This window comes from Aspergillus pseudonomiae (genome assembly GCF_009193645.1).
Source record: "Aspergillus pseudonomiae strain CBS 119388 unplaced genomic scaffold BDV37scaffold_114, whole genome shotgun sequence".
Taxonomy (NCBI): domain Eukaryota; kingdom Fungi; phylum Ascomycota; class Eurotiomycetes; order Eurotiales; family Aspergillaceae; genus Aspergillus; species Aspergillus pseudonomiae.
Window position 1 is genome coordinate 60,503 of NW_022476106.1, and position 26,050 is coordinate 86,552.

A 26,050-nucleotide genomic window follows, 5' to 3' on the forward strand; every position below is an offset into this window, starting at 1 on the left:
TGCGGCCCCAGGCTCTTTAACAATCGAGCCATACGCATTGGGATTGCTGACGCAGTCTGATGCTGGGATCGCCTGGGCAAGCATAAACGGTATACCGGAGTACGTCTCTTACTTGATCAGTCTACTAGGGTTAACCTGAGTTCAGGAAGTAGCGGAAACTCAGGTATACTCCGAACTATGGGTGCGAGGCCGTGAGCAACCATGGCCCCGAAGAATTTGCCATGCACACTGGGTCGACCAGATCCTGGATTAGTTCCCCAGGCCAGCTGATGATTTGGTTACTGCAAGGCCATTGGGGGGAGATTTTACCCTTATATCGATGGGTTAAAGTTACCATGATATACACTTCGAATGGTGGACGTCACCAAGTCCAACAGACCGGTCGGCGTCGTTCGGCTTTTCTGGTCACTGGCCACGACCTCCTCCATGAATCAGATCATGATTCATGAAACGCAAGAAACCACGCCACGGTTAATCCCCCAGGATTTCATGGGATATTTCACCCGCTTATTGTTCCTTCCCCTCATTTCTTTCTTCTGAAGCCAAAGCAAGTTCCTGGTGCCTTTACCTTCGTGGACAGAGGGTGTGAACGCCTCTGGACCCCGGAAAGGCTAGATCCATGGTACGATGGAGACCATCAGGTTCGAGACTCGCTCTCTATTACCCTTACTCCCCACCGCCAACCAGCCTTATGAATTACTAGGACCGAGACAAGATTCTCTCGAGTCCCCCCGTAACCCGGCTGACCACATCCTGGGATCTTTGAGCAACAACAAAACCCCGGGGGTTCCTGATACCGTCTCTTACCGCCGCCAATACCGTTCTGTATCGGGATATATGAGTTGGACGTAATTAGATGACATGGATAAACCGATAGATCAGACAGATTATTTATAGCTCGAGTGTTGAATATTCCGATAATTCCCCAAGCGCGCATTAATCTCACAGAACCAGCTGTAGGCGCTTGAAGGAAAGTATTCATTCATTACGTCCCTCTTTCCAGCAGTGAAAGTAAAAAAGGTATCGCTCGTATGGAGACTCCACAGCTGTTCGAGTCGCTGATTCGTGTCGGTTCGTCCGGATCAAGTCCTCAGTACCTGGAACTAAGTAAAGTTTACTTCACCTGTTGCTCTGTATATTATATCACTGGTGAGTTCATTCCCCAGTGCCGGCCGAACCCTTCCTTCTGGGACGGGGAAATATCGTCCAGTACTTCCTCCTACCTAGTGATGATGTTGATGAAAGTTGTACTGACCATCATCAAGTTATTGGTATTGAGGTGGTAACGACAATACTACCAGAGCTCCAGATTTGGCGCTGCTACCACGCTGCTACAAGACTTGACCTTACCCTTTCAAATCCACTCTGCATTCCTTTTGAACCATTCAAATGGGGCGATTGAAGTAGTAACCTCCCATACCTACTAGTGCTAGCTCTGTAACTATAATTAATCCAGACTGATGGTTCATTTCTCCCCCCTCCTTCTGCCCCTCGTTTCGCCGCCCTGTCCGCTCAGCGCCGACCGTTGTTTCCGATAAGCCTTTAGTTAAGACAAGTGTGAGTGAGTGAGTACCTACGGGGGCCTTTTGAGTTGGCTCCATTTTTATTTTTTTTATTTTTTGTTTTTCCTTATTTTTATTTTACACGCGCTTACACATTTTTTTTTTTTTTTTTTTTTTTTTTTTTTTTTTTTTTTTTTTTTTTTTTTTTTTTTTTTTTTTTTTTACACTTTAACTCCTCCGTCTCTCTCCTCATCCTTTCCTAATTCCCCTTCCTGTCTGTATCGTCGTCACCACTCAGCGAGTGGGTTACCGTCATCTAACATAATCGATTTTGTTACTTCTACTGTCGCTCATCTCTCACCGCGCATCTTCTTCTTGTTTCGCTCTCTTCCTTTTCTTTTCCATTTCCTTTATCCCCGTCCCAGGTCGGCATTTTGTGGTCTTTCCATATCTTACCTTGATTATTATACTTCTTCTGTATCTATCTCCTGGCCCTGGTGCCTGTACATCCACCGCCTACACGTCATATTTCCTGGGATATTCCATCGGACCCTTTTCTTAATTTTTTTTATTCCAATTTTCTCCCTTTTCCCGGGCCGATCGAAACCCTGGGAAACTGATCACTTTGAGTTGAATTTTTTTTTATCTTTAATTTATCTTAGTTCAGGTCTTGGCCGGGGGATTATCATACCCACAACCTGTACTCGGCGACTCGTCTGAAACTCATCGAGTCTACCAAACTTCTCTCTCTTGACCACCGCTTCTCTCCTTCACTACGCTACATCCACCTGCCTCTTCCTCGTCATCCTTCCGGTCCACGTTTAGCGTCTCCCTGGCCAGGCACGTCTGCAAGAAATGTGTCCTCGATGCTAATGGTTGTGCTCTGCCACCTACCGCGTACAACCTACCTACCCTTGCTTCGCCATCATCGTTGGGCATTCGGCTAAAAACAATCATCATCAGCCTTTTGCTACATTCCACTTGCCTCCCCTTCCCTCTTCATCTCACCCCTGGGCCGGATTTGGAATAAGGAAAAATACCTATCCGTAAGTTATAACACCAAGCACTAAAGAAGCCACCACCCCATCGGCTCAGCGCCCTTGCTCCTCGTCCTCTCGACATCGAGTACGGCCCACATGCTGACAGGAGTTGCGCAAATCGGTTTAGTAGTCAGCTTCGTGGGATCGACACCGCGTTTTCTCAACTCCCCGGCACCCCAACCATTTTAGCTGAAACATCGTATTTGATGGGCCGAGGGTCACCTGAAAACCCCTTATCGATCAGTACATAGACCCCAATTCGGCGCCTGTGTCAATATGTCATCATTCTTACCTGTGAATAATATTTCCTCGCCGCAAGACCGTGTGATGGAGGAGGCGACGCCACCGACCACACCTCGACCCCATCTAACTAACGTACCGGAGGCGCAAGACGCCGCGAAAATGGCGGATATGGAGAAGGACGGCAGTACGCCCCGAAATGTAAACAACCCTGACCACCCTTCTCAACCCGCAGGCTCGCAAGGGAGCGGCTTGTCAGTATCTGAGGAGGCATCGCACGGAGACTCGGAGGGTGATCGCGATGGGTCGGACCATGACTCGGACCACAAAGGCGATGCTCCCCCGTCTAAGAAGAAAAAAGGACAACGGTTTTACTGCACAGACTACCCGCCCTGTAATCTAAGCTTTACCCGAAGCGAGCATCTCGCCAGACATATTCGGAAACATACTGGGGAACGTCCGTTCCAATGCCATTGCTCGCGACGATTTTCCAGACTCGATAACCTGCGGCAGCATGCTCAAACGGTGCACGTGAACGAGGAGATTCCGGGAGACTCGCTGGCAGCCACCGGAACCCGGTTTCAGCGTCAGATTCGAACCGATCGAGTGCGGCCTCAGGGTCGAGCTAGGGCTGGCACGGGTGGCAGTCAGGGAACTCATAGCAGAGGCCATAGCCGAAATTTGTCCACATCGAGTATCACGTCGACCGCGTCGACATTTAGTCAACCTCCGGAGCTTCGTCGCCGACCTCCGCCTTTGATCATGGCAAATGATGGACGAGCTCGTCTCGCTTTAGATACAATGGGCGATCCCCCTAGTACACCACCAGGTCAAATCCGTGGGGTACCGGGCCCAGCTGTGGCTGGCTCACCCTACGCACCCTCTCATATCTTTGCTGGAGGCAACGGCAGTCCTCATGTCGCCTCGCCGATGTCTGCAGCATCTCATGCCTCTGGTTTCTGGGATGGTAAAACCGCTGCGCGTCGCTTGTCCGTTCCGTCGGGAGCCAATCCTTTCGCATCGCAACCGGTCAATGCCTACCCCCCTGGTTACGCAAACACAGGCTCGACAGCTGCATATCACCCTCCGGGAGGGGTTTATGCAAGTCCAGTGAGCTCGAACTACTCGGTATCGCGGGATGAGACATCGCACAATGCAGCGGACGCCGATTTGCGGAGACGTACCTGGCATCCATCCACGTACTCCACTGTCTCACGTCCCGCTACTAGCGGATATGGCAATTACCAGCCTACCGAGCCATTGGCGCCATCCTATAACGCCAATACACAGGACGAACAACCACCGCGTCTGCCAGGAATTGAGAGCTTTGATAAGGTTGTCTCGCAGCGACCTCTCACTCCACCGGTGCGCAGGCCAAGCCCAATGCACCTTGATAACACCAATAAACCGCCACCTAACTATAACTTTGGCGGAGGGTTCAACTACAACAAGCCCTCAGTTCGGCCACCTCCCCCGATTTCTGGTCCTGGACATCGACGGGGTCATGTATCCTGGGACATGTCATTGCACACAAATTTGACTGGATTGCATATCCGGGACAAGCCCCTCCATAAAGATGCATCACACTGGAGCCAGCAAACTATAGCAGAACTTCACAGTGTTGGTTCTCGCCCGTCTTCATCCTACCATCCACAGCAGCAATACCAGGATTACCGTGGACACCATTCTCGCGGCACAAGTTACAGCAGCGCCATTCATGCTACTCGAACATCCCCGGAGGATTCAAGCAGCAGTGAAGGAGTTCATACCCCATCAACGGCATCTCTTGAGTACCACCCTGCCATTGTGCACAACAACGGGTACATCGAACCGCATCATACCCCATTCTCATCCGATACGTCTCAAACAGTACGCACCCGTTACCCGATGAATCGATAACGGCCAGGTCACTAATTGAACTATAGGCATCACAGTCCGATGGGTACCATAGCAAACCCAACCCCGGGACTGATTTCTTCAACAATAACCACCCGTCGAGCAGAGAGCCCGGTATGGGTAGGCTTGAGGCCCTGGTTGCTGTCGCAACCAGTGAGAATAAAGGGTCTGCAAAGCTTTTTGCTTGAAATACATCGTCCGGGATGTTACCAATGTATCGGAAATCTACCAATTCACATAAATTCGCGGTGCCCGAAGTGGTCTGGTGAAATCGGCAAAGGTTGCGATCTCTCCCGCTCGCTCTACCTTTTTTTCTTTTCTTTTGTGATGTTGAGCCGGTGTTGCATAGCACAAGTCACCTGGCCATCTCTCACTTTTTCCTCTACGCTATCCTGGATATAGTTATGGCGTTTTAGATCCTCGATCTACCGACTCCCTGGGAGCTATACACCACCGCTTGACTGGGAATTGTTATGAAGTGATGACTGATGAATATGATGGATGCATAAGTGACTCGATTAACAGGGAGGGGTTTTGACTCGTGGCTACCAGTCTCTTTCGGGTGTCTTCATTTCTTTTCCTGTTGTTTCCCCTGTCTGTCTTTTCTTATCAGGGTCGCGCTGGTTTTTGCATGTTCGCATGTTCGGGCGTTGTTTATGGGTTTGTCCATAGCGCATGAAGATACCCCTCGGCCTCAATCTCGAGTTCAGCTACGAGGTTCTGGATGGAGTTTTTCTACTCTGGTCGTGGTGTGGCTTCAATTGTTTATTAGGATTGCCTTATTTCTATCTATCTATCTATCTATCTATATATATATGTGTGGACATTTTGTTTGTGTGGCGGGGTTTGATGATCGTGTTTTACTACATTCGGGTCTCGATATGATTATTATGCGTGTATGTACGTGATCAACTAGTTTGCAAATAAGTGGACAATAAATACGGTGGTCAATTTGTTGGCCAAGCATTTTCTAATCTTTAATTGTCGTTTGTTATGTAAATGCGTAGCACCGATGTGCCAACTAGACGAGGTGCCTGCAGAGGAACTCCAGGGATCCTAGGAATGGATGCTTCCAGCCTGCACCCCGAAGCGGAACGGATGGCGACGATCCATCCATGACGTTGTGCCCCACATTTACATCAAATCATCGGTTCCTTGAAACGCAACGCGCCATGGAGAAGGGCATAAGGAAATGACTATCAGGTGACGTCGATAGAAAAGCGATGCAACGCTTGAGCAGAGTCTTCAAGTAGTATTCGCAGGTGAGACATGACCACTGGATATGTACATATGTATGTAGTATGTATGTAGGTACCAATGTAGTGCGTACATGTACATACGTGAGGACAAGAACCAAGAAGTAAAGTACTTAGTAGATTCCAGAAACTGGTAGCCAACAGAAGAGTACACACCTAGTGAAAAACCCATGTACTATGTACGTACTGGTCTGTGAAATAAAAAATAACAGCGTAGACGTCATACCCCATGACATGGTCTCCCCTCTTACCCCAGACTTTTAAAGGTCCTGTTTGCCTCAACTTCTCACACCCAATCCAATAGACTTTTATTTATAAGGCAACCTTGAACCCGAATCCCATCACAGCTACTGCAATCCATCCATAACAATGTCGAACAGAACCGGTCTCTACGCTGCTCTTGCTGCCGCTGGTGTTGGCGGTTACTATCTGTATCGGGCCGGTGGTGACCCAAAGGCTGCGAAGCAAGAGATTAAACGTATTTCCGCCCCCTTCCAAATCCCCGTTAACTTTTAATCGTTGCGAGCACAAATTTACCTTTTGTAGATGATGCCGATGTAGCCCGCAACAAGGTCTCTACGGACAAGGCCGAGAAAACTGGCCAAAAAGTTGGTGCGGAGGCTGGTGCGCATATTGACGAAGCGGTATGTTCTTTGTCTCCCTATTTGAAATTGCTCAGATACTCTATCTATTTTCATCTCTTCCTATTTTATAAATGAGAGCTAATAAGTGATTAGGTGGCAAACGCCCGCACCCAAGCACAAGATGCCAGCAACCGTGCTTCAGGACTAGCCCACGAGAGTCTCGATAAGCTCAACGACGTGCGACAGGATGCGGCGGCAACGATCAAGGCCAACGTTGATAAATTTGATAAGACGGTGGAGCAGAAGACGAGTGAGGCGAAGGGATCTCTGTCGAGCTGGTGGAGCGGTAGCAAGTAATTTGGAGGGACTTTGCGTCTGGGAATTGAATAAAGCGCGTTATTGCAATGTTTTAATTATGTTAATATCAGCTAGCTCATATCCTCTTTCATGAACGCGATTAATGCTATTATTTTTCATTGGCATTGTTATTATCATTGAAATGGTTGGTGGGTGATGATGGTAATGATTAGAAGTATAGTTCCGGTACTATGCAAGGGAAGAGAAGACTGTATGTGTATTATCCGGTTATCGTTGGCACTGACCACGTCTGATGTCTCGATAATCCCGATAAGCTAGAGGATTCGATAGAGGGCCGCTACTGGTACTGTAGAAACTAGTAGTCGTGGGTGGTATGTTGCATTCCTGTCATGTCGATTACCCTAGTGACGAAGTGCCATGCGCATAAGTTATCCACTTGAGGACTTGTAGAGCTGTAGGTAGTCTTCGGACTCGACTTGAAAGCCCTTCCAAATATATTCATCTTATAAATACTTCTAAACAACCCCCGGGGGTTCGTGTCACTGACAGTGGAGTAGATCCGGTGTGGGCGACCCAATATAACTATATCCGGACACGACGCCAACACGCGCCAAACGCGACGCGCTCCACCAGGGAAAAACCTAATCGCCAGCTAAATAGTATCAAGTGCCCACCCACTCCTTCCCTGCGAACCATTCCCCAATTGCATTTGTATTTTATGCATCAAACCTTCCTAATTGTCTATATGTTCCTTCCATAATCTATATCTCATCTCATTTATCCTCAACAAGCAAGGCAGTCACGATGCCGCGCACATCCACCCGACAAGCCCCCCTTCCCCGAGGACAGGCCGGCATCCAAAGTTTCGCAAGAACGACCAAGCCCGGTCTCAGATCAGCCGCAGATGGCAAGCAGGTCGTGGCCAGTCTTCCGGTCTCGCCTTCCAAGAAACGAAAACTGAACGAACTCGAGAACGTAGACTGCAGCAGCCCACGGACTCAAAAGGGGGAACCCACGACCGAAGCACTTACGCCCTCAAAATCTCTCCGGATCAAAGAACTGTCATTGTCTACCCCCCGAAGTGGCCACTATGCGTCTCCTACCCGTGCTTCACGGACTGCTGTCGCCGGGGAAATTTCTGCGATCCCGACTTCGCCATCGAAGCGTGCCAGGGGTAAGACCACATCCCGGCCTAGCGCGGCAGTTCTCCATGTGCGTCCTGCCTGTGTGAACGACTTGCTTAAGCTGCATTCGGCTTTTCTCAAAGCCATCACGTTTCACCATGCGCATCACGGTACGGTTACTCCCGCGGATTTGAGGGAGTTTCTTCCTAGTGTTGAGCGGTTGTGGAAGAAGCGGAAGGTCGTGGTCAAGGATGTGCAACGTTTACTATGGATTTGGGAGCAAGACTCGGCTGCCACGGGGCTCAACTATCGAATTGCCAATTATGGATTGGGAAAGGTCTGTTTGGAGCGTGTGCGTCGGGAGCAGTGGGTAATCGACGATAATGTATTGCAAGAAGAGTTCGAGCAAATCGTCGACTTGCTCTGGGAAAAGGCTCTGGATGCCGCTGATGGTGATGAAAGTCAGGTGGATTTTATCGCAACGCTGGGCGTTTCGTCTATCCACGAGTCGCTTACACCATTCACGAGCTTTCGGAAAGGCCAGCAGCGGTTGCAGGATCTGAAGGGCGGGGTAATTAAAATGAAGACGGAGAGGCTTAAAGAAGCGCCGGTGGAGGAGTCCCTTGGGAAAACACCCGATGCGACTAATGCTCGTCGCACAGGACTTCTGGATCGTATCAGGAGCAAGGCACTCCGTCAGTCGAAATTGCCGCCCCCTCCATCAAAGGAGATGCTGCTTCGTCGTGCTGCTGTGGAACGGATTGAGGAAGTTGCCGGCGTGTTGGCTTTACTGAGGCCAGCTGGTTATGTGGGTAGTGGGCCAACAGCTACTGTGGCTGCTCAGAGGAAGCCGTTCCGACTAGAGATGATTGTACAGAACGTCCAGGACTCATCGAAGAATCCTATTTCAAAGAGAGAGGTGGAAGTTTGCTTGGAAGTGCTGGCTCGGGCCGACATTGCTGGACAATGGGTCGATCTCGTCACCGTGAATCAGGTCAAATCCGTGGTTCTGAAATCTTCTGCGGATATCAACCTCAAGGATATCGGCGCGAAGGTGCGCGAACTGAAGTTCGACGAGGACGAGCCTGCATCACCCTCGAAACCCTAATTAAGACTTTTACTGTTTAATGTGTTTTGGATGTCTGGTGTTGCTGGGTTGGATACCCCATCTGTGGAGTTTGATACACATGACTTTATTAGCCCCTCATGTAGCATCTATTAGCGTTGCATCTATAATATACTTTTCTAGCTATTAGGAAATACATATCAATCATGCTGAACATGAAGTACTTCATTTCCGACGTGTAGGCGTTTTTTGGACCTGTCACTTTTGTGCAATTACAACGGCTCCTGTGATTGGCCAATGCTGCTTCAATATATCGCGAACGCGACTGCACGTGACCGCGTTGCCACGGAGCGCGTCTCCTGGAATTATCGAAATAGATCACCGCTGGCGGAGCTCATAGTCAGTCTTCCATTCATCTTGTTGGAGACTAACTGGCAAGATGTCTTCTCGTCCAGAACTCAAGGTAAGTGAACAAAACAACCGCGCTCTCGAACATTCAATAACATTTTGTCCTGTTTCAGGTTGACGACGAAGTCGGCTTCATTCGTTTTTATCGTTCCCTCGCAGCAAACAGCGACGATGAAACTATCCGCGTTTTCGACCGCGGTGACTGGTATTCTGCGCATGGCGCCGAAGCCGAGTTCATCGCTCGTACTGTCTATAAGACCACATCTATACTCCGCAACCTAGGCCGCAGCGACTCCGGCGGCCTTCCTTCCGTCACCATGAGCGTGACTGTCTTCCGCAACTTTCTGCGCGAAGCTCTCTTCCGACTCAACAAGCGTATTGAAATCTGGGGCTCGGTCGGAACGGGCAAAGGCCATTGGAAGCTGGTAAAACAAGCTAGCCCAGGAAACCTCCAAGATGTGGAAGAAGAGTTAGGTAGCGTTGGTGGATTATCCATGGACTCTGCTCCTATTATCTTAGCGGTTAAGATCTCGGCCAAGGCCGCAGAGGCCAGGAATGTGGGAGTGTGCTTTGCCGACGCCAGTGTGCGGGAGCTCGGTGTTAGCGAGTTTCTGGATAACGATATCTATTCCAACTTTGAGTCACTTATTATCCAGCTTGGGGTCAAGGAGTGTCTGGTGCAGATGGACTCTAATAAAAAGGACGTTGAATTGGGGAAGATTCGAGCTATTGCGGATAACTGCGGGATCGCCATCTCCGAGAGGCCTGTGGCTGATTTTGGTGTCAAGGATATTGAGCAGGATCTGACGAGGTTGTTGAGGGATGAGCGGTCGGCTGGCACGCTGCCGCAGACGGAGCTGAAGCTTGCTATGGGCTCAGCGTCTGCGTTGATTAAGTACCTTGGTGTTATGTCTGATCCTACGAATTTCGGCCAGTACCAGCTCTATCAGCATGATTTGTCGCAGTTTATGAAGTTGGATTCGTCGGCGCTGCGTGCTCTTAACCTTATGCCTGGCCCGCGGGACGGATCGAAGTCTATGAGTTTGTTTGGCTTGTTGAATCACTGCAAGACGCCTGTTGGGAGCCGGTTGCTTGCGCAGTGGCTGAAGCAGCCGTTGATGGATTTGGCGGAGATCGAGAAGAGACAGCAGCTTGTGGAGGCTTTTGTCGTCAACACGGAGCTGAGACAGACTATGCAGGAGGAGCACCTTCGCTCCATACCGGATCTGTACAGACTAGCGAAGCGGTTCCAGCGCAAACAGGCAAACCTGGAGGACGTCGTGCGGGTGTATCAGGTTGCTATTCGCTTGCCTGGTTTTGTCAATTCTCTCGAGAATGTGATGGACGAAGAATATCAGACACCTCTGGAGACGGAGTACACTTCCAACCTCCGGAGTCACTCCGACAGCTTAGTGAAACTGGAGGAGATGGTTGAGACTACAGTTGATCTTGATGCGCTGGAGAACCATGAGTTTATTATCAAACCTGAGTTTGATGAGAGTCTGCGGATCATCAGGAAGAAGCTGGACAAACTCCGTCATGACATGGGTGTTGAGCACCGCAGAGTAGCTCGGGACCTCGACCAAGATATGGAGAAGAAACTCTTCTTGGAGAACCACAGGGTGCACGGATGGTGTTTCCGACTTACTCGCAACGAGTCGGGCTGTATCCGCAACAAACGAGAGTATCAGGAATGCTCTACACAGAAGAACGGCGTCTACTTTACTACGACGACTATGCAAACACTTCGCCGGGAGCATGATCAACTGTCCTCAAACTACAACAGAACTCAGACCGGCCTGGTGAATGAGGTCGTCAATGTCGCCGCGTCCTACTGTCCCGTCCTGGAACGACTTGCCGGTGTGCTAGCACATCTCGATGTCATTGTAAGCTTCGCTCATGCTTCTGTCCATGCGCCGACGCCCTATTCTCGGCCCAAGATGCACCCACGAGGCACCGGAAACACGGTTCTCAAGGAAGCGCGTCACCCCTGTATGGAGATGCAGGATGACATCTCATTCATCACTAATGATGTGGCTTTGGTTCGAGACGAGTCCTCCTTCCTAATCATTACTGGTCCAAACATGGGAGGTAAATCGACTTATATTCGCCAGATCGGTGTTATCGCCCTCATGGCTCAAACGGGCTGCTTTGTGCCTTGCACGGAAGCAGAATTAACCATCTTTGACTGCATCCTTGCACGTGTTGGTGCAAGTGATTCGCAGCTCAAGGGAGTGTCTACTTTCATGGCTGAGATGCTTGAGACATCCAATATTCTCAAGTCGGCAACGTCCGAGTCTCTTATCATCATCGACGAGCTTGGGCGCGGTACAAGCACATATGATGGCTTCGGCCTAGCATGGGCCATCTCCGAACACATCGTCACAGAGATTCGCTGCTTTGGTCTTTTCGCTACTCACTTCCATGAATTGACAGCTCTCGCCGATCGATACCCCAAGTCTGTCAAGAACCTGCACGTGGTCGCCTTCATCGGTGATGGTACCGATGATGACAGTGAAGATAAAAAGTCCAAGCGGAACCAGGTCACTCTCCTGTACCGTGTCGAACCTGGCATTTGTGACCAGTCATTCGGTATCCACGTTGCCGAATTGGTCCGCTTCCCAGAGAAAGTGGTTAACATGGCCCGTCAGAAGGCAGAGGAACTTGAAGACTTTACTTCATCGGAACAGCAAAACCAGCAGTCATCCATGGCTATCGATGGATACTCGCAAGAAGAAGTTGAGGAGGGCAGTGCCCTTCTCAAGGCGATGTTGTTGAAATGGAAGGCGGAGACCGAGTCGTCTGGTAAGGAGTTGACGGTGGAAGAGAAGCGACAGATCATGCGTGATCTCGTCAAAGCGGATGAGAAGCTGCAAGCAAACAAGGTCTTCCAGGGCATCAAGGCTTTATAGATTAGTATTTGCGTCTTTTTCTTTTCTCGGGGGTCATAGCGGTTCGGCGTTGGGATGGTATCAATCTCTGTATGTGTGATCTACGGACATGAGGATAAAATATGTAGGAATAATGTTATCCAAAAATTTCCAGTCATTGTTTCTTTGCACGTATTGCTTAGGGTAAAATGAATGGATAGTCCATTCATCTACATCCACATCAGTCACGTGGGACCACGGAGGTCTAGACGCTCCACCGGGATAGTATTCTTAATCTATAAGCGCATTGTCTCCAGTCCTCACCACAAACAGCCAGGGTTTACCAGTTGTCCTAACATTTGGTCTCGCAAGTTTCGTCGCCTTCCTTGAGCGATCGTCATTCCTTCCGTGCAATCTCGGACCAGTAAATTTTGTCACTCCCTTCTTGACTCTGGTTTCAACAGCTATGCGCGCAAACTAAGGTGCTACCCGCCGAACCACCGTATTTCATGCACCCCTTTTCTATTCTCACACTCGGCATCTTCGTCGCGGGCTACATCACCGCAAGGTGGGATCTCGTCACTCGATTATATGAACTGGCTATATTTGCCTGGGATCACGGCGTTGTGGTACGTGTTGTTTGCCAGCCCCTCTCTATCTTTTACCCACCGCGGGATACTTGTTCGGCTCCGTCGTACGCGCGGCCCGGGCCTGACTTCCATTACACGGCATTGGTATCGCATGGACTAATTCTCATATACGAATAGACACGAACAGCGAAGGGATTTGTGCTTTTGTCTATTTTTTACTTCCTCCTTGTCCTCCCTATCAGCTATCTGGCTGCGAAAGAAGGCGAACTGGTATGCGACACACCGATTAAATCAAGCCCGCAATCCAATGGAGCGAGAAACCTGCCTGCGAACAAAACCGAAGCTAATAGGTCTAATGGCAGCACCCTCGATACGTCAACCTGGGCGTATCTGCCCGAGAACAGTTACGCCGCCGCGGCTCCTTTTAATCACGTTTGAAGGATGACAACATGCTCATGAGCGATGGATTGCTGCGGGTATTTTGGCCATATGACCTTCCTCGGTCATCGTCACAGGGCGTGATTGTCGGGTGGAAGAACTCGGAGCTCGACTTGTTCGTGCTGACGGTCTTGGAGGATGTTGAGGTGAGCCGACGCATTGGTTGGCTTTCATACGGTCTGCTGGTGGAATACTGACAGGCCTCGCATTTACTAGCCTAGGAATGTCGACAATGCTCTGCGTGCTGGAATCCTTTTTCGCAACAGCCCCCATCCGATTGTGAGGATATTTACGCTCTGTGGCAGATCTGCCATGCATGTGCTGGGGACGACCAATCCACGAGAGCCACCGACGGCGTTTAGCCCGTCGCACCTGTATGTGAATACGCATTCGTCATTTAAGATCCCTCGGATATATTGTCCGCCGGAGACGAATGTGTCTGTTCAGGTTATCATGTTTCATCGCCCTCATCCTACCCGCATGGAGTATATGTCGCTAGAGCCGATTTCCCTTGCTCTGGGCGACAAGGTGTTTGCTGCGGACAAATCCGACTCAGTATCCGACAAGATTGATACCGAGGAGGAGCGGGATAAAACGCAGTCTCAGAAGTTGGTTGAAAAGCTTAAGCTTCATACGGTCGTTAAGCATGTCCCGTCGCACAAAGAGCAGGCACTGCCCCTCATAATCAACCAAGTGAATTGCGCCTACGAGATGGGGAAGCTCATGGAAAAGAATAGTCACCTGATTGGGATTCGTGTCAAGAGGAGTATGAGCGTTGGTGAGCGAGTTGTCGAATCTGCAACCACGCTGTGGGATCTTTTTGTCCTTGGTGTTTCCTATGTGTTCTGGCAATGGGTGTGGCCTGTTGTCACACGGATCTTCGTCATCGGTCTTGTGTTCCACCGAACAATTGCTGAGATAGTACTCCAGATTCTAGAATGGCGCGCCCGGCCCGATGCAGCAGCTTTAAAGGACATATCAGCAACGGCCCAACAAGTTGACATTCGGCTCCAACAGTTCTGCTACTGGCCCATTCAATACGTCAAGCTGCGACAGAGGAAGGATAATTGGGAGAGTGTGACTACCAGCCATCCAGACTATATTCGGTTCTACAACAGTCTATGGCTTGTCGCGAACGACGTGATTATCGGTATAGCGTTGGGTTCCTACATCATCGATAATGCAAATTGGGTGGCTTTGCAAATCAACGCTATTCTTACTGGCTGGACTGTGGAAGGATTACAACGTACTATATCCTGGCTGATGGACTGGCCAGCAGGCTTAAAGTTGAATAATGAGCTCGCAGCTTTTCTGGGCGATCTGTTTCTGTGGGTAATAGAGAATTGGGCAGGTAAGGGCTTCCCCCTATTGATTTTCCTCCTTCAGCTAACCAAGAAAAGCTTTCATTGCAAACCTACAGCCTTACCTTCCTCACGTTATATATATTGTTGGGTGCTCTAGCTTCGCGGGCGCCAGCATGCCGATTGCCCTCTTCTCAGATCTCGTATCTATACTGACCGTGCACATTTACTCGTTCTATATCGCCTCGGCGCGCATCTTCAATTGGCAGCTGACTATCATCATATCCCTATTCCACCTGTTCCGTGGTAAGAAGCGGAATGTGCTGCGCAATCGTATAGATTCATGCGACTATGATTTAGATCAACTCCTGATTGGGACGATCCTGTTCACAGTGCTCTTCTTTCTCCTTCCTACCATCATCGTTTTCTACCTGGCTTTTGCAACCGCTCGGATGTCAATCATCTCGGTGAAAGCGATACTTGATACATGTCTGGCATTCTTGAACCACTTCCCACTCTTCGCCTTGATGCTGCGGGTCAAAGATTCCCGGCGACTGCCAGGTGCGTTCTTACACTCTCACATGGCGGATTATCAAGCAATACATAACTAACCCGCTATTACAGGCGGTATTCACTTTGAGCTCCGCGAAGAGCATGATAAGTCATCAAACAACGACTCGGCTTCCATAGTACCATACATCCATCTCGAGGTTTGTCACACCACACCCACTACCACACTATCAGAAACTATCTCCACACTGGGAAAGAATAACCAAACTAAACAAAAACCAGTCAATACCCCTGACTCTTCGCGCCATGTTCGACCAATACTTCCAACTAGGCCATCGCCTCCGAAAACATTATCTCTCGCCGCGCGTGATCTTCTGCCTAGTAACCGGCCGCTTCGTGCCCCCGATCCACCGTCGCAATCTCTACAGCATGCAATATAGTATGCTTCCTGCTCGTCGGGCCGGAATGGCCGAGGTGTGGTCCTTGTTGACCCAGCCTCGTAAAACGAATAGTGGCGGCGGCGGTTCCTCTACCATGGCTGGGGGAATGGGTGCAACGGCGAATGGGCTACTGAAGGTTCCGGGCGGGTTCGGCCAGGGTGATATGAGGAGACGAGGACATCGATGATGTGACATCTGTGTCTTTGATTGATGAGATTTGCAAATGAGTTTATGCGTGTTTATGCACATAGATATAATATAATCTAATTTCAGTACTACTCATTATGTGATCTGGTCTCCAGGTGAGTTGGTCGTTCCCATGTTCTGTATAGTTCAAGTAAAATACTCCAGACTAGATCATCCTTCGCTCCCTGACGTCCCATGTCCCGCTAAATATACTGAATGCCACGGACCACATCAATCATATCAAGTGAAGAGTCGCTAAATGCTGTATGCTCCGAGGAATAATCTAGTTTACAGAAATATAAAATACATGAGCGTAGCCGTGTTAGTACAGAATTGTTAAAATCAACAAGTTGAGGTGAGACTTTCCAAAGAAGCCATAGTAGACATTGTGGCACACCTGAAGCCATAACTGACTTGCAAATAATTGGCGTTTCCAGGAACCAACATTATGTTGCCAGATATCCGGACAATGAGCCCGAGACCAAGCTGAGCTGCCAACCAATATTGCAAGAGAACTTGCGCCGCAAAAGCTTGGCCATTCATGGCAGATTGAGATGTGGTCTGGCCATTAACAATAACAATATTTCAAGCTATTGGACCCCTTTGCTTGTTTATTAGTCTGTATGAAGAGCGGAGATGAGGCATGTATAATGAAGCTAAAGATCAACTCCTCCGAAGGTGCTCGGCATCATTCTCGGCGTTACCCTTCCGAGCATCTTCCAGCATAGAATCTATGCCTTTTTCTTTCAACACTTTCTGCCGAGAAGTTAGCGCACACCATAACATACGGGTTTGTGCTATGTTACATTTAAGCATGTCTTGTATTTAGAGAACAGCTCTTCGCAGTCATTGGATGTTGTATTGCCACGAAGGTATTCTGTTTTTTGTCAGATTTATAGAAAGGCAGGAATGTTTAGTGGGAAAACTTACTTTCACTGTACCATTTGAGAAAGCAGGTGTCATATTTCCTGGTCACAGTTAGCTGTCAGTATAGATTTGGGCATGGCTTAGGTGGAGACTACTCTTTGATATCATTGCACTCGGGTGCAATCGAGGCAGACATGATGAATCTTATTAAGTAGGCGACTGCTCAGGGATGTCAGAAGGCGCTTTTGTTTTTCCGGGTTTATGGCTGGAAAAGTGAGGCAAATAGGATAAGTAATGATACGCCAGCAAGTAGATGAGGATGATCATCGCCGCTGTGCCCTTCTAGTCTGAACCTAGTAGGCGGTCAGCAGTCCGCCGGCGTTTGCATTTCTCCACCTCCGAATTTTTCCTTCTTTTCTTTTTTTGTATGGACTAAAAGTGATTATTGGCTAAACACGACTGCCAGGCGCAAACAATCTTGCCCTGTTTGTCTGTTCATTACCATTTCAGCTCTGTATTTTAATTGAAAAGGATACTTAGAGCTAAACCACAATGGATTCCGCGGCAGACTTTCCGCCGTTCCAGCAGCGGTTAACGTCGTCGCTCGTGCAGATGACTCGCACTGTTGGTCAGCTCTCTGCTGAAGATCTCAGTTTTCACCGCACTTCAAGCGCGGAGCTTTCCGAGTCTATCGATGAACAAAGCGGCAGGATTCTTTCGCTAACCTCGTCTCTCTTGAAAGCCGCCACAGCCGGTACCGATTTACCCGCGCCGACCTTGCAGGATGAAGACTCTATCGAAGACAATTGGCGCGGTGTGGTGGATGTTATCGATGCTCTTTTGGAAAGAGCAGATGCTTGCTTGGATGAATTTACCGGTGTGATTAAGAGACTGAGCCCATCACAGCAGGAGCAGAGTGCAGAGAAGGCTACAAAGAAAACTACTCCGAAGTTTCCCACCATCTACGATTACGGCCCGTCGAAGATCCCGAAGCCTCAGCTGCATTTTGAGCGTCAAGTCGATAACGCCGATGCTTCAACTTTCAAGCCATTGCTCAGGACTAAACCACATGCGGTGATTCCGTTGGAGAAGTCTGTTGAATCGTCAGACCCTGCGACGGGTTTTAGAAATCCGTATGAGACCGAGATCCGCGCTGCGAAGTATCCAGAGTCTACCTACGCCGTGTCATCTCCCGTTCCTTACCAGCCTTGGGAGTCAACAACCGCAACTTTCGTGGATACCTTGGAAGGGGTGAAGGAAATGCTGAAGGAGCTTCAATCTGCGAAGGAGATCGCGATTGATCTAGAGCATCATGATGTGCACTCCTATCAGGGCCTTGTTTCTTTGATGCAAATCAGTACTCGCGATAAGGACTGGGTAGTCGACACACTGAAACCGTGGAGGGAGGAGCTGCAGATGCTTAATGAGGTTTTTGCGGATCCTAGCATCCTCAAAGTGCTCCACGGTTCGTCCATGGATATCATTTGGCTCCAACGCGATCTAGGTCTCTATGTGGTTGGCATGTTTGATACTTACCACGCTGCTTGCGCTTTGAATTACCCCAAGCGAAGCTTGAAGTTTCTCCTGCAAAAGTTTGTCAACTTCGAAGCTGACAAGAGGTACCAAATGGCCGACTGGCGAATTCGGCCGATTCCAGAGGGCATGTTTGACTACGCCAGATCCGATACCCACTACCTTCTTCATATTTTCGATCACTTACGCAACGAACTCAATCAGAACTCAACGCCCGATAACAACCTCATCGACTATGTCCTGGAGAAGTCAAAGGACGAAGCTCTGCAACGGTACGAGCGCTCTCCTTATGATGCTGCCACGGGCCAAGGACCAGGTGGCTGGTATGATTACTTATCGCGCAATCCTGCCGTCTTGTCCAAGGAGCAATTTGCCGTCTTCAAAGCAGTCCATCAATGGCGTGACGCGGTCGCCAGAGAGGAGGATGAAGGCGTGCAGTGTGTGTTCCCCAAGCACATCCTTTTCAAGGTTGCCCACACTATGCCTCTGGACTTGGGGACATTGTTCCGGACACTGTCACCAGTGACACCCATCGCCAAGGACAGAGCAGCGGACCTCCTGGAGGTCATCAAAAATGCGAAGATTGAAGGCGCGGACGGCCCTGAATGGCGCGATGTGTATGTGAAGCCGACAAGGGCCGGACGATCTGTTCCGGCAACGGAAACCGAACAGGGTCTTGTGACGCCACCTATGGCTGAGGAGAACTTCCCTACCGCTGCCCGCTGCGAGGTCTCCCAGTTCTGGGGTGCAGTGTTGGACTCGAGGGAACCTCTTACCCCGCCCGAGTATTCTGCCGTCGCCTCTGCAGAAGCCCTTAGACTGTCGCTCCCGCTGCCGCCCATGCCTCGTACGGTATCTGAAGCTCGCGACAAGCTTGCTGGCTCTACTGCTGCCAAGCCGCCCCCTGCCAAACCTACACCAGCCCCTGTTGAGGCACCAGAAGAAAAGGAGGAGAACAAAATCTTCACGGTCAAAGGGCTTGGCGGCCCGCGCAAACGGAAGAGCGAAGAAGCCCCGTCTCCCGAAGCCGATGATTCTAGCGATGTGATAAACATCGGGGAGAAGCCATCCAAGAAACAGCGCCGTAAGGAAAAGAAGAACAAATCTGCGTCGCAGACTCCGCAGCCCGAGGAAAAGAAGGAAGAAGCTGAGCCCTTCAATTATGACGCCGCTGCCTCTGTCCTGCACGCACGGCCAGTTCAGACCGCCACACTTCACAAGAAACGACCATTCAACCCTTACGCGAAGGCGCTTGAGGCACCCAGTGGAGTGCGCAAACAGAAGCGCGAGACCCCCGGAAAGTCATTCACTTTCAGGTGATTATGTTAAAATTAGATCTTTTTGTCTGGTCTTATGTACGGTAGATTGGTTGCGCTGGTATAAAATGTTTTGAGTACATAACGATACCCGATTAGTTGGAGAATTAACGAATCGAAGGCATTCACTATAGTCATCATCCTACTAGTAGTTTCTTAATATGTATTCACACTGCTAAACCACATCCAACCCCTTTACACAAACTAAACCAGGGTTCTTATAATCATGAACCCACCGTCCCCTACAGAATGGACTTCTTGCAGATAACACCCAAGAACCTTCTGGACTGCCTAGAATGCAGCCTCAGATTCAGTATCGGATTCGCCCAGCCATTTTCCCAGCCCACACCACCCCTAACACAGACGTTGCCTTTAAGCTCCCATCAGTCACGCCCCTATCATGACGAGGTATTAGTTGCGAAACCATAGAGGGAGCAGTCCATAGCATTTCAAAATAACACCACTTAGAATTCTCTCGTCACACATCCACCAGGCTTATATATACACATAGACTAAGCCACTAGACTACATCCAGACAAACAGAAGCAAAGAATATGTACAACATACTGTACAAAAAGAAATTGATAGAAGATAACCCAACCCCCCTTCCGAAGACCAAATCTCACACAAGAAACAACCCCTCCACCTACGGGCGAGCCAAGGTCTTGCGTCGCTGGCTAACCATGTATTTATACATCATAGGCGTTCCTATTCCACGTCATCAGAGAAGGTCAAATAACAACAGGACAGGGAACATACCAGGCACATAAAGCACGAGAAAGAAATAGAAGATGCCAGCCACGACAAGACTAGACGTGGCATTCGCAGCATGGTACATTAACCACCATTCGCTGCTGATTCCGATGGGATAGAGAACGAAGAAGAGCGAGTATCTATTTTTTTTTTTTTTCTCGTGTTAGTTCAACACCACTCCAGTATGGAACTTGGGGTTGGTTAGTTATGTATACCTTAGCCATTTCAGCGCATCGGGTACCGGCCTCCCCGCCAGCATTACGACGAAATATAGGTACCTGACGGTATCTGCCGCAGACCAGGCGAGCACCATCGCCGGGTAGGCCCATGATGGGGCAGTCACGGCCGGGAAGGCATAGTTAATGGCCCAGACCTGTACGCTGCGGCCGAATACTTGCGTGAAGGTTGTGAAGACGGGGCTTCGGGTGATTCCTTCACCCCCGGGGGTTAGTATTATGTACTTGAGATAGGGGGTGAGACGGGATCTGGTCTTACCGGCAGCGGAGTGGAAGATCTCTGCAACTGCTAGGGTTTGCGTCCATCGGGTCCAGGGCTCGAGAGTTGTGTATGTTGATGCCGGGTCGTGGGTTGTGAGGACGGTGAGGAGGATGCGGAGCCAGAGGATCGTGGATATGGCATTGTAGAAGAGTAGGTAGGCTCTTTTAGGGGAGAGGTGTTCTTGCGTAGGCGACATGGTTAGTGTCCCCCTTGTGCTTCTATTGGGATTGGTTTTTGATGCTGCAGGAAATCTGAAGATAATTAATTAATTGGTCAATGCGTTGAACTAGTCAAGTAGATTTCTTGGTTCGCTCTGCTTTGTCAGCACGTTAAGGACCTCTTGTGGTTTACGATGGTTGTACGGGATTTCTGCATGGTTATTTTCTATAGTAGATTGGTTCTGAGTGTTGTATTCTAGGTGCTGACTGGGGTAGCGGATGTTGCCATATCAAAAGCCATGCAGTATCTGGCGGTTGGTGGAGCTCCCTGTCAAGAGTACATACAAACGGATCTATGAGGCAGTGCACCTAAAAGGGGTGAAACCCCCTAGAATTATGGTTATCTCAATATCCCGGCCCCAAAGCGCCCGATTGACTGTCCTTTCCTATAGTTGAGTTGAATGTTGTCGACGTAGGGCCAATTCGTGATTTTGTGGTATGGCCTCCTGTGGAGACCTGAAAACCATGAGAGCTTCTTTCAGTTGCATCTCACGGATATTGACCATTTTAGGGTTCAACTCCTCTTTCTAGAAGGCTTTAGGTAACTTCTGTGTTCTACCAGTCCAGATCCCGGTCAAGCCGACAAAGAAAAACCCACAAAGGAAATTAAGAGCGAGCGTTGAACTAGTATGCGTTTTTATGGCTAAGTTGAACAGGACGGGCCAGATCGGCGGGCTGACAGCGATCTGCAATATTGATAACGAAGGGTATTAAGCTAAGAGCTCTCCAGTTAATGATATGCCGCGTGTAGAAGCTCCCGGGCGCAAGACCCTGTCAGGTCGAATGCTGATCAGCGTTGCCTAGAAGCTCAGTTCACTCGAAGATACCAGACGCCCGGCGCCAAATGTTGACGCGGCGCGCAGATACCATTATGCAGAGATAGTCGATTTTTTTCCGTGAAGAATGATGTCCAAGGGATAAGTGATAATAAGTCCAATATAGGAATGTACCACCGTGAGTAGAAGGTTGAGGCCGCATAGGGCTTCGACGGGATCAGTTGAAATCTCGGTGACGCCGAAACGGATTGTAACACAAAGCGCCTTTTCCTTGGGAAGAACAGAAAGCGGTTTAGAAGATCTCAACTATAGGACATGTGTTTATGCCTTGACAATGCTGAAAGCTACCCATCCCCCTCAGCAGGCGATTGGTTGTACCTCCTGTTTGCCCTTCAAGTTTCTAGATACTAAGAAGGTGCCCGTTACTAGGTTCCATCTATAGTACAAGTTGCATGACCATAATTGGACCGTTGACGAAGACTAGCTTATCTGTAGTGAATCCCTGATGTACTCAACGCCGTTAATTTAGACTTAACCTGCATTGCAGGGGGTGTCAGCTGGGCGCCAGGGTGGAGACATGTACGATGACCAACTTCTCCGGTGTATGCAATTGATGAGCAATCAAGCTATCCTTGATACCAGACAGAGGCTGATCGGCATGACCATGTACCTGCGTGGAGAGATTGTTCGGTGGAAGAACCGTTGAGGCATTTGCCACGGGGAGGAGGTCCGTGGGTTCTGCAGGATGGACAAGATGCGGTGTGCGATTTGGAATAATGCCTCAGTGGTCGATTGGTCTAGATGGTGTGCTTACTCTTTCTTTCCGTCAGCTTGGGGGGGGGTTGGTGTGATAAAGGGCTTATGAATCGTTCTGTTCAAGGAATCAAAGAAGGGGCCTATGCCACGATCGTCTCTTTTATCATGGATCTGGTATCCTATCAGAACGAGGGTACCGTCCTCCCGGTACTTGGTCTGTCCAGGTACCACTCGTAGTATGTAGAGTCATGGTTCATGCATTTCAATCCCATCGGGGCGGAGGGGTGGAATACGAGATGTTCCAAGGGCGAAGGTTCGTGTTAGCTGGAGCTGTCTGTGCTCACCCAGCTTGCATGCGAACCATCCTGTCAACTATACCCATTTTGCCGTATGGAGATACACACATGGAGGTCTACTTTAGCTTCGAGTGTGTCAGTGCTGTGGAAGGACGACGGAGGATGATCCGAGAGAAAACAGGGAAAAGATAGTCAATGGATTCCAAGCTAAAGTCTGACAGGAGAGGGAATGTCAATGAACAGCTGACCGCTCTTACGTATGTACCCCGGACTTTACCTGAGCAAATTGACTGGGTTTAATCCCCGTTGGATTGCATCTCGAACCACATGACTCCTGAAACATCTGTGCGGTTGACAATTTACGTGCATGGACGCTAGTGATATTTAGTCTCTCAGGGACGAGAGTCCATGATGTAATGGATTGTCGGTCTCCTTTTTGAGACAACCGGCGTGATTGGAAGCGGATGATGGCGGACGGTGTCGTATGGACTGACAATCATCCCTTAATTCTCACCAGATACCGAGAAACAGTATACCTATCCTTGTATGAACAGTCTTATTCCCTTCCCCCCTTCCAAACAAGTTCAAGAGAAAAAGAAGAACATTCACAGAATTCATAGCATTTGGATTAAAAATACCTATCAAGTCGAATGGGGCGACACATACAATCTACTAAACCGTATTGAGCCAGATGCAGCGGGCGAGCGGATTAAATCATTTAATTCGACGCAGGTACCAGCCATGAGTCTGGGCGCTAAGGCTCCTCCTTGTACTAGTATGAGCGGTCTAAAGCTTCCCGTCCTCCCTTATGAAAAGCAAGAAGAGAAAGTGTGGTTTCATCCCTATGAGTTGATGATGGTTATGGTTTTTATTGTTCGTTTTCTATTATTTTTGCCTCACTTCCACTGCTGCCTACTCCATTCAGGGTGTATAATACTACATAGTAGTATAAGTCTCAGAGAAAACCTCCCTGAGGTGGAGCTCGGCTATAGCGTGCCCGTTATCAGTGATGGATGAACCTGTGGGCCATCCTGGAATGATCCATGATTCATCCAACAAGGGAGGTTGAGGTGGCCAATGACATGGAACAACTGCAGCACACGAGGCAAATGCAAGACTCCGGACCAGACGAAACCACAATCAAGGAGCACAATGCCCTGCATATGACAGTCTGCTATAGAAAAACCCGGCTTACTGACATAGTACTAGTCACATACTCTAGAGGTCTACTAAGTATACCTCAAACTGTCAATCACACAGATGGTCTGTGAAACAAGGTTAAACTGTGAATCATTCCTGACCTTTCCTTGGCTTGATAGCCGCCGCAAGCACCGATTTATTAGCTAACATTCGGGAAAAAAAAAATATTACGAAGTACAAGAAGAGGGCGAAGGAGTCCGTCATCACGGTTGCGTGTGCAGCATCAAATCGGAGACCCAAAAATCCACCGCACCCCCTGTCCTCCCGATGAGTGGCAAGAATTTGATTTGGTTGGCTTCGGTTGCAGTGTAACTGGAACAGGGGTAGGAAAGTTGAAGGGAACTCGAAACGTCTGCATCGCTTGGTATTTTTTTTTTCTTGCTCTTTTTATTTTTTTTTCCCCTCACTCCTTTCGTCTCCATGTCGCTTAGCTTGATTTTCTTTTGCTTTCTTTCTTTTTATTTATGTAAACATTTTCCCTTCGGTAGGGTTACCGTTACCATCAAGCAACGCGTATGTACTCCGGAGCAGTTAGGCCCAACCCAAAAAGAAGGGTACAATGACCATTTAGCCAAGACCGACCACACACTTTACTCCATACTCAAACTAACCGACTAACGAAGGACACTAATCACTCTAGCTATGTCCAGTATGTGGCTCCAGCTAAGTCCCATGTCGGTATCTACCTACTGTACTTGCCCGATGGAGCAATTCCCCTTGCGTCCACATCCTGCACTACACTTTGAATATCACACACCCTCTTCACACACATACACCGTCCTCTTAGGCCTGGAGAAAGGAATCAATCGGAAGACGATCGTCCGAATCCATTGTCTTACTGAGAAACATCTTGCATCGCTTCCGTAAGTTGGCGGGATTCTTTGTCATGGTAATTTTTATTGTTGTCATCCTGGCTTAGGTAACTGGAATTAACTTTGGGGGGGTTATTCAGTCCAAATCTGTCCAAGCGTAAAACATGTTTAAATTCGGAGAAAAGCGATAGACATGAGGTGATACTATAACTCTCGATAGGGAAAAGAGAGAAAAAAGGTGAAAATCATAAATTACTAGGACTAGCCTAATTACTCCATATTTCGTATAGGTCGATAGTGCTTTCCGCCAAAATTTTAAATTTTAGATTTAGATTTTTTTTTTTTAAAGAAAAAACTCAATTAGTGGGCTTTTCTCCACTGCTACACATCAAGACTCCAAGGCTAAGGTTCTAAAGCACTGGCTGACCGGGTACTCAGCGCCGGTTATTCTTCTGGACATTGAGATTACAGTACTCTGCGGTGTACTCCATAATAGTTTCTTGTACGGGGATCGACGGCAAAGGTGGAATCCTAGAAAGGAATGTGTTCAGGTACGGGCAGGGATTAATTAGTGTTGATGGGTCCTGGGGTGAGTGAGGTGGAGAGAGCAAAGTATAGGCTACCCTTGGATGACCATTTTTCTTGGGTTCCTCATCTTTCAACATTACCATTCATAAATTTTCTATAGATCAGAGAAGAGGCCTCCAAAAAAGAGGGAAAAGGAAAAAGGCGCACAGAGAGATACCCTTAAAAAGGAAAAAGAAAAAATAACTAAATAACTCGATCAACTAATATACCAGGTGCATATGTATGTCTATACTCCATACCTACATATGTACTCCGTAGGTACAGGATTCTTAGTACTTTTAGGTACCTTCATGGCGCTTGGATTTCCTGTTCCTGTTTGCTGCAAGTCACGGAAACGCAACTCCACTGCTTCCGATCCCTAACGCCCCATAGGTAGCAAAAAATTGTTTTTCTCCCCCCCCCTCAATATTTTTTTTTTCTTTTTTATTTTTTACTCCGTACCTCACCCTTAAAAAGAAAAATGAAATACAAAAAACCAGACTAAGACAGCCAATGCATTCATTCCCCTCTCTGAATCTTGTCTCTCCCTATCAGTCCATCACCACTGTACATACCTTAATGAGATTAAGAACCCATTCCGACATATTTACATTATTATATTTTACTATCGTGAAATTTTTGATTATCATCGTCCCATTAGGATTGCCATTAATCATTTATTGTAAGTG

General features: G+C 48.6%; 8 protein-coding genes across 8 annotated transcripts; 6 read left to right on the plus strand and 2 right to left on the minus strand.

Moving 5' to 3' along the window:
• Positions 1–2,818: 2,818 nt before the first annotated feature.
• On the plus strand, positions 2,819–4,866 carry BDV37DRAFT_275909 (uncharacterized protein; the record flags this gene model as incomplete). Its single annotated transcript, XM_032085469.1, has 2 exons — positions 2,819–4,651; positions 4,708–4,866. The coding sequence occupies 2 exons, from the start codon at positions 2,819–2,821 to the stop codon at positions 4,864–4,866; spliced, it is 1,992 nt and encodes a 663-aa protein (XP_031935998.1).
• A 1,314-nt stretch (positions 4,867–6,180) lies between these two features.
• BDV37DRAFT_262774 (uncharacterized protein) lies at positions 6,181–7,253 on the plus strand. Its single transcript, XM_032083463.1, has 3 exons — positions 6,181–6,412; positions 6,481–6,578; positions 6,672–7,253. Exons 1-3 carry the CDS (start codon positions 6,304–6,306, stop codon positions 6,873–6,875), a joined length of 411 nt encoding a protein of 136 aa, XP_031935999.1. The 5' UTR covers positions 6,181–6,303; the 3' UTR covers positions 6,876–7,253.
• Positions 7,254–7,402: 149 nt separating this feature from the next.
• BDV37DRAFT_262776 (DNA replication factor Cdt1 C-terminal domain-containing protein) lies at positions 7,403–9,190 on the plus strand. Its single transcript, XM_032083464.1, has one exon. The coding sequence runs from the start codon at positions 7,641–7,643 to the stop codon at positions 9,066–9,068; it is 1,428 nt and encodes a 475-aa protein (XP_031936000.1). The 5' UTR covers positions 7,403–7,640; the 3' UTR covers positions 9,069–9,190.
• A 275-nt stretch (positions 9,191–9,465) lies between these two features.
• BDV37DRAFT_275911 (mismatch repair ATPase MSH2) lies at positions 9,466–15,770 on the plus strand (the record flags this gene model as incomplete). The annotated part of the gene is made up of 8 exons (XM_032085470.1): positions 9,466–9,489; positions 9,548–10,339; positions 10,370–12,319; positions 13,335–13,478; positions 13,549–14,660; positions 14,809–15,194; positions 15,258–15,343; positions 15,426–15,770. The coding sequence occupies 8 exons, from the start codon at positions 9,466–9,468 to the stop codon at positions 15,768–15,770; spliced, it is 4,839 nt and encodes a 1,612-aa protein (XP_031936001.1).
• A 114-nt stretch (positions 15,771–15,884) lies between these two features.
• BDV37DRAFT_262782 (uncharacterized protein) lies at positions 15,885–16,923 on the minus strand. The gene is made up of 4 exons (XM_032083465.1): positions 16,792–16,923; positions 16,700–16,737; positions 16,576–16,646; positions 15,885–16,525 (listed from the first exon to the last, which is right to left on the minus strand). Exons 1-4 carry the CDS (start codon positions 16,830–16,832, stop codon positions 16,433–16,435), a joined length of 243 nt encoding a protein of 80 aa, XP_031936002.1. The 5' UTR covers positions 16,833–16,923; the 3' UTR covers positions 15,885–16,432.
• A 38-nt stretch (positions 16,924–16,961) lies between these two features.
• On the plus strand, positions 16,962–19,614 carry BDV37DRAFT_262783 (exosome nuclease subunit RRP6). The gene has a single exon (XM_032083466.1). It carries the CDS (start codon positions 17,189–17,191, stop codon positions 19,487–19,489), a length of 2,301 nt encoding a protein of 766 aa, XP_031936003.1. The 5' UTR covers positions 16,962–17,188; the 3' UTR covers positions 19,490–19,614.
• A 321-nt stretch (positions 19,615–19,935) lies between these two features.
• Positions 19,936–20,954, minus strand: BDV37DRAFT_24122 (putative membrane protein). The gene is made up of 4 exons (XM_032081158.1): positions 20,734–20,954; positions 20,454–20,670; positions 20,245–20,378; positions 19,936–20,193 (listed from the first exon to the last, which is right to left on the minus strand). Exons 1-4 carry the CDS (start codon positions 20,930–20,932, stop codon positions 20,132–20,134), a joined length of 612 nt encoding a protein of 203 aa, XP_031936004.1. The 5' UTR covers positions 20,933–20,954; the 3' UTR covers positions 19,936–20,131.
• Positions 20,955–23,468: 2,514 nt separating this feature from the next.
• BDV37DRAFT_262787 (uncharacterized protein) lies at positions 23,469–24,144 on the plus strand. The gene has a single exon (XM_032083467.1). The coding sequence runs from the start codon at positions 23,524–23,526 to the stop codon at positions 23,797–23,799; it is 276 nt and encodes a 91-aa protein (XP_031936005.1). The 5' UTR covers positions 23,469–23,523; the 3' UTR covers positions 23,800–24,144.
• The last annotated feature ends 1,906 nt before the right edge of the window (positions 24,145–26,050 follow it).

Bases quoted from the DNA above. Each gene is read 5' to 3' on its own strand.
- BDV37DRAFT_262787 (XM_032083467.1), top strand. From the start codon at position 23,524: ATGAGTCTGGGCGCTAAGGCTCCTCCTTGTACTAGTATGAGCGGTCTA.
- BDV37DRAFT_262776 (XM_032083464.1), top strand. From the start codon at position 7,641: ATGCCGCGCACATCCACCCGACAAGCCCCCCTTCCCCGAGGACAGGCC.
- BDV37DRAFT_24122 (XM_032081158.1), bottom strand. From the start codon at position 20,932: ATGTCGCCTACGCAAGAACACCTCTCCCCTAAAAGAGCCTACCTACTC. The intron at 20,379-20,453 runs GTATACATAACT...AAAAAAAAATAG, and splicing joins GATGCGCTGAAATGGCTAAG to ATACTCGCTCTTCTTCGTTC. The intron at 20,194-20,244 runs GTATGTTCCCTG...GACGTGGAATAG, and splicing joins TCTCGTGCTTTATGTGCCTG to GAACGCCTATGATGTATAAA.
- BDV37DRAFT_262774 (XM_032083463.1), top strand. From the start codon at position 6,304: ATGTCGAACAGAACCGGTCTCTACGCTGCTCTTGCTGCCGCTGGTGTT. The intron at 6,413-6,480 runs GTATTTCCGCCC...TACCTTTTGTAG, and splicing joins TGCGAAGCAAGAGATTAAAC to ATGATGCCGATGTAGCCCGC. The intron at 6,579-6,671 runs GTATGTTCTTTG...ATAAGTGATTAG, and splicing joins GTGCGCATATTGACGAAGCG to GTGGCAAACGCCCGCACCCA.
- BDV37DRAFT_262783 (XM_032083466.1), top strand. From the start codon at position 17,189: ATGGATTCCGCGGCAGACTTTCCGCCGTTCCAGCAGCGGTTAACGTCG.
- BDV37DRAFT_262782 (XM_032083465.1), bottom strand. From the start codon at position 16,832: ATGTCTGCCTCGATTGCACCCGAGTGCAATGATATCAAAGA. The intron at 16,738-16,791 runs GTAGTCTCCACC...AACTGTGACCAG, and splicing joins GAGTGCAATGATATCAAAGA to GAAATATGACACCTGCTTTC. The intron at 16,647-16,699 runs GTAAGTTTTCCC...GACAAAAAACAG, and splicing joins TCTCAAATGGTACAGTGAAA to AATACCTTCGTGGCAATACA.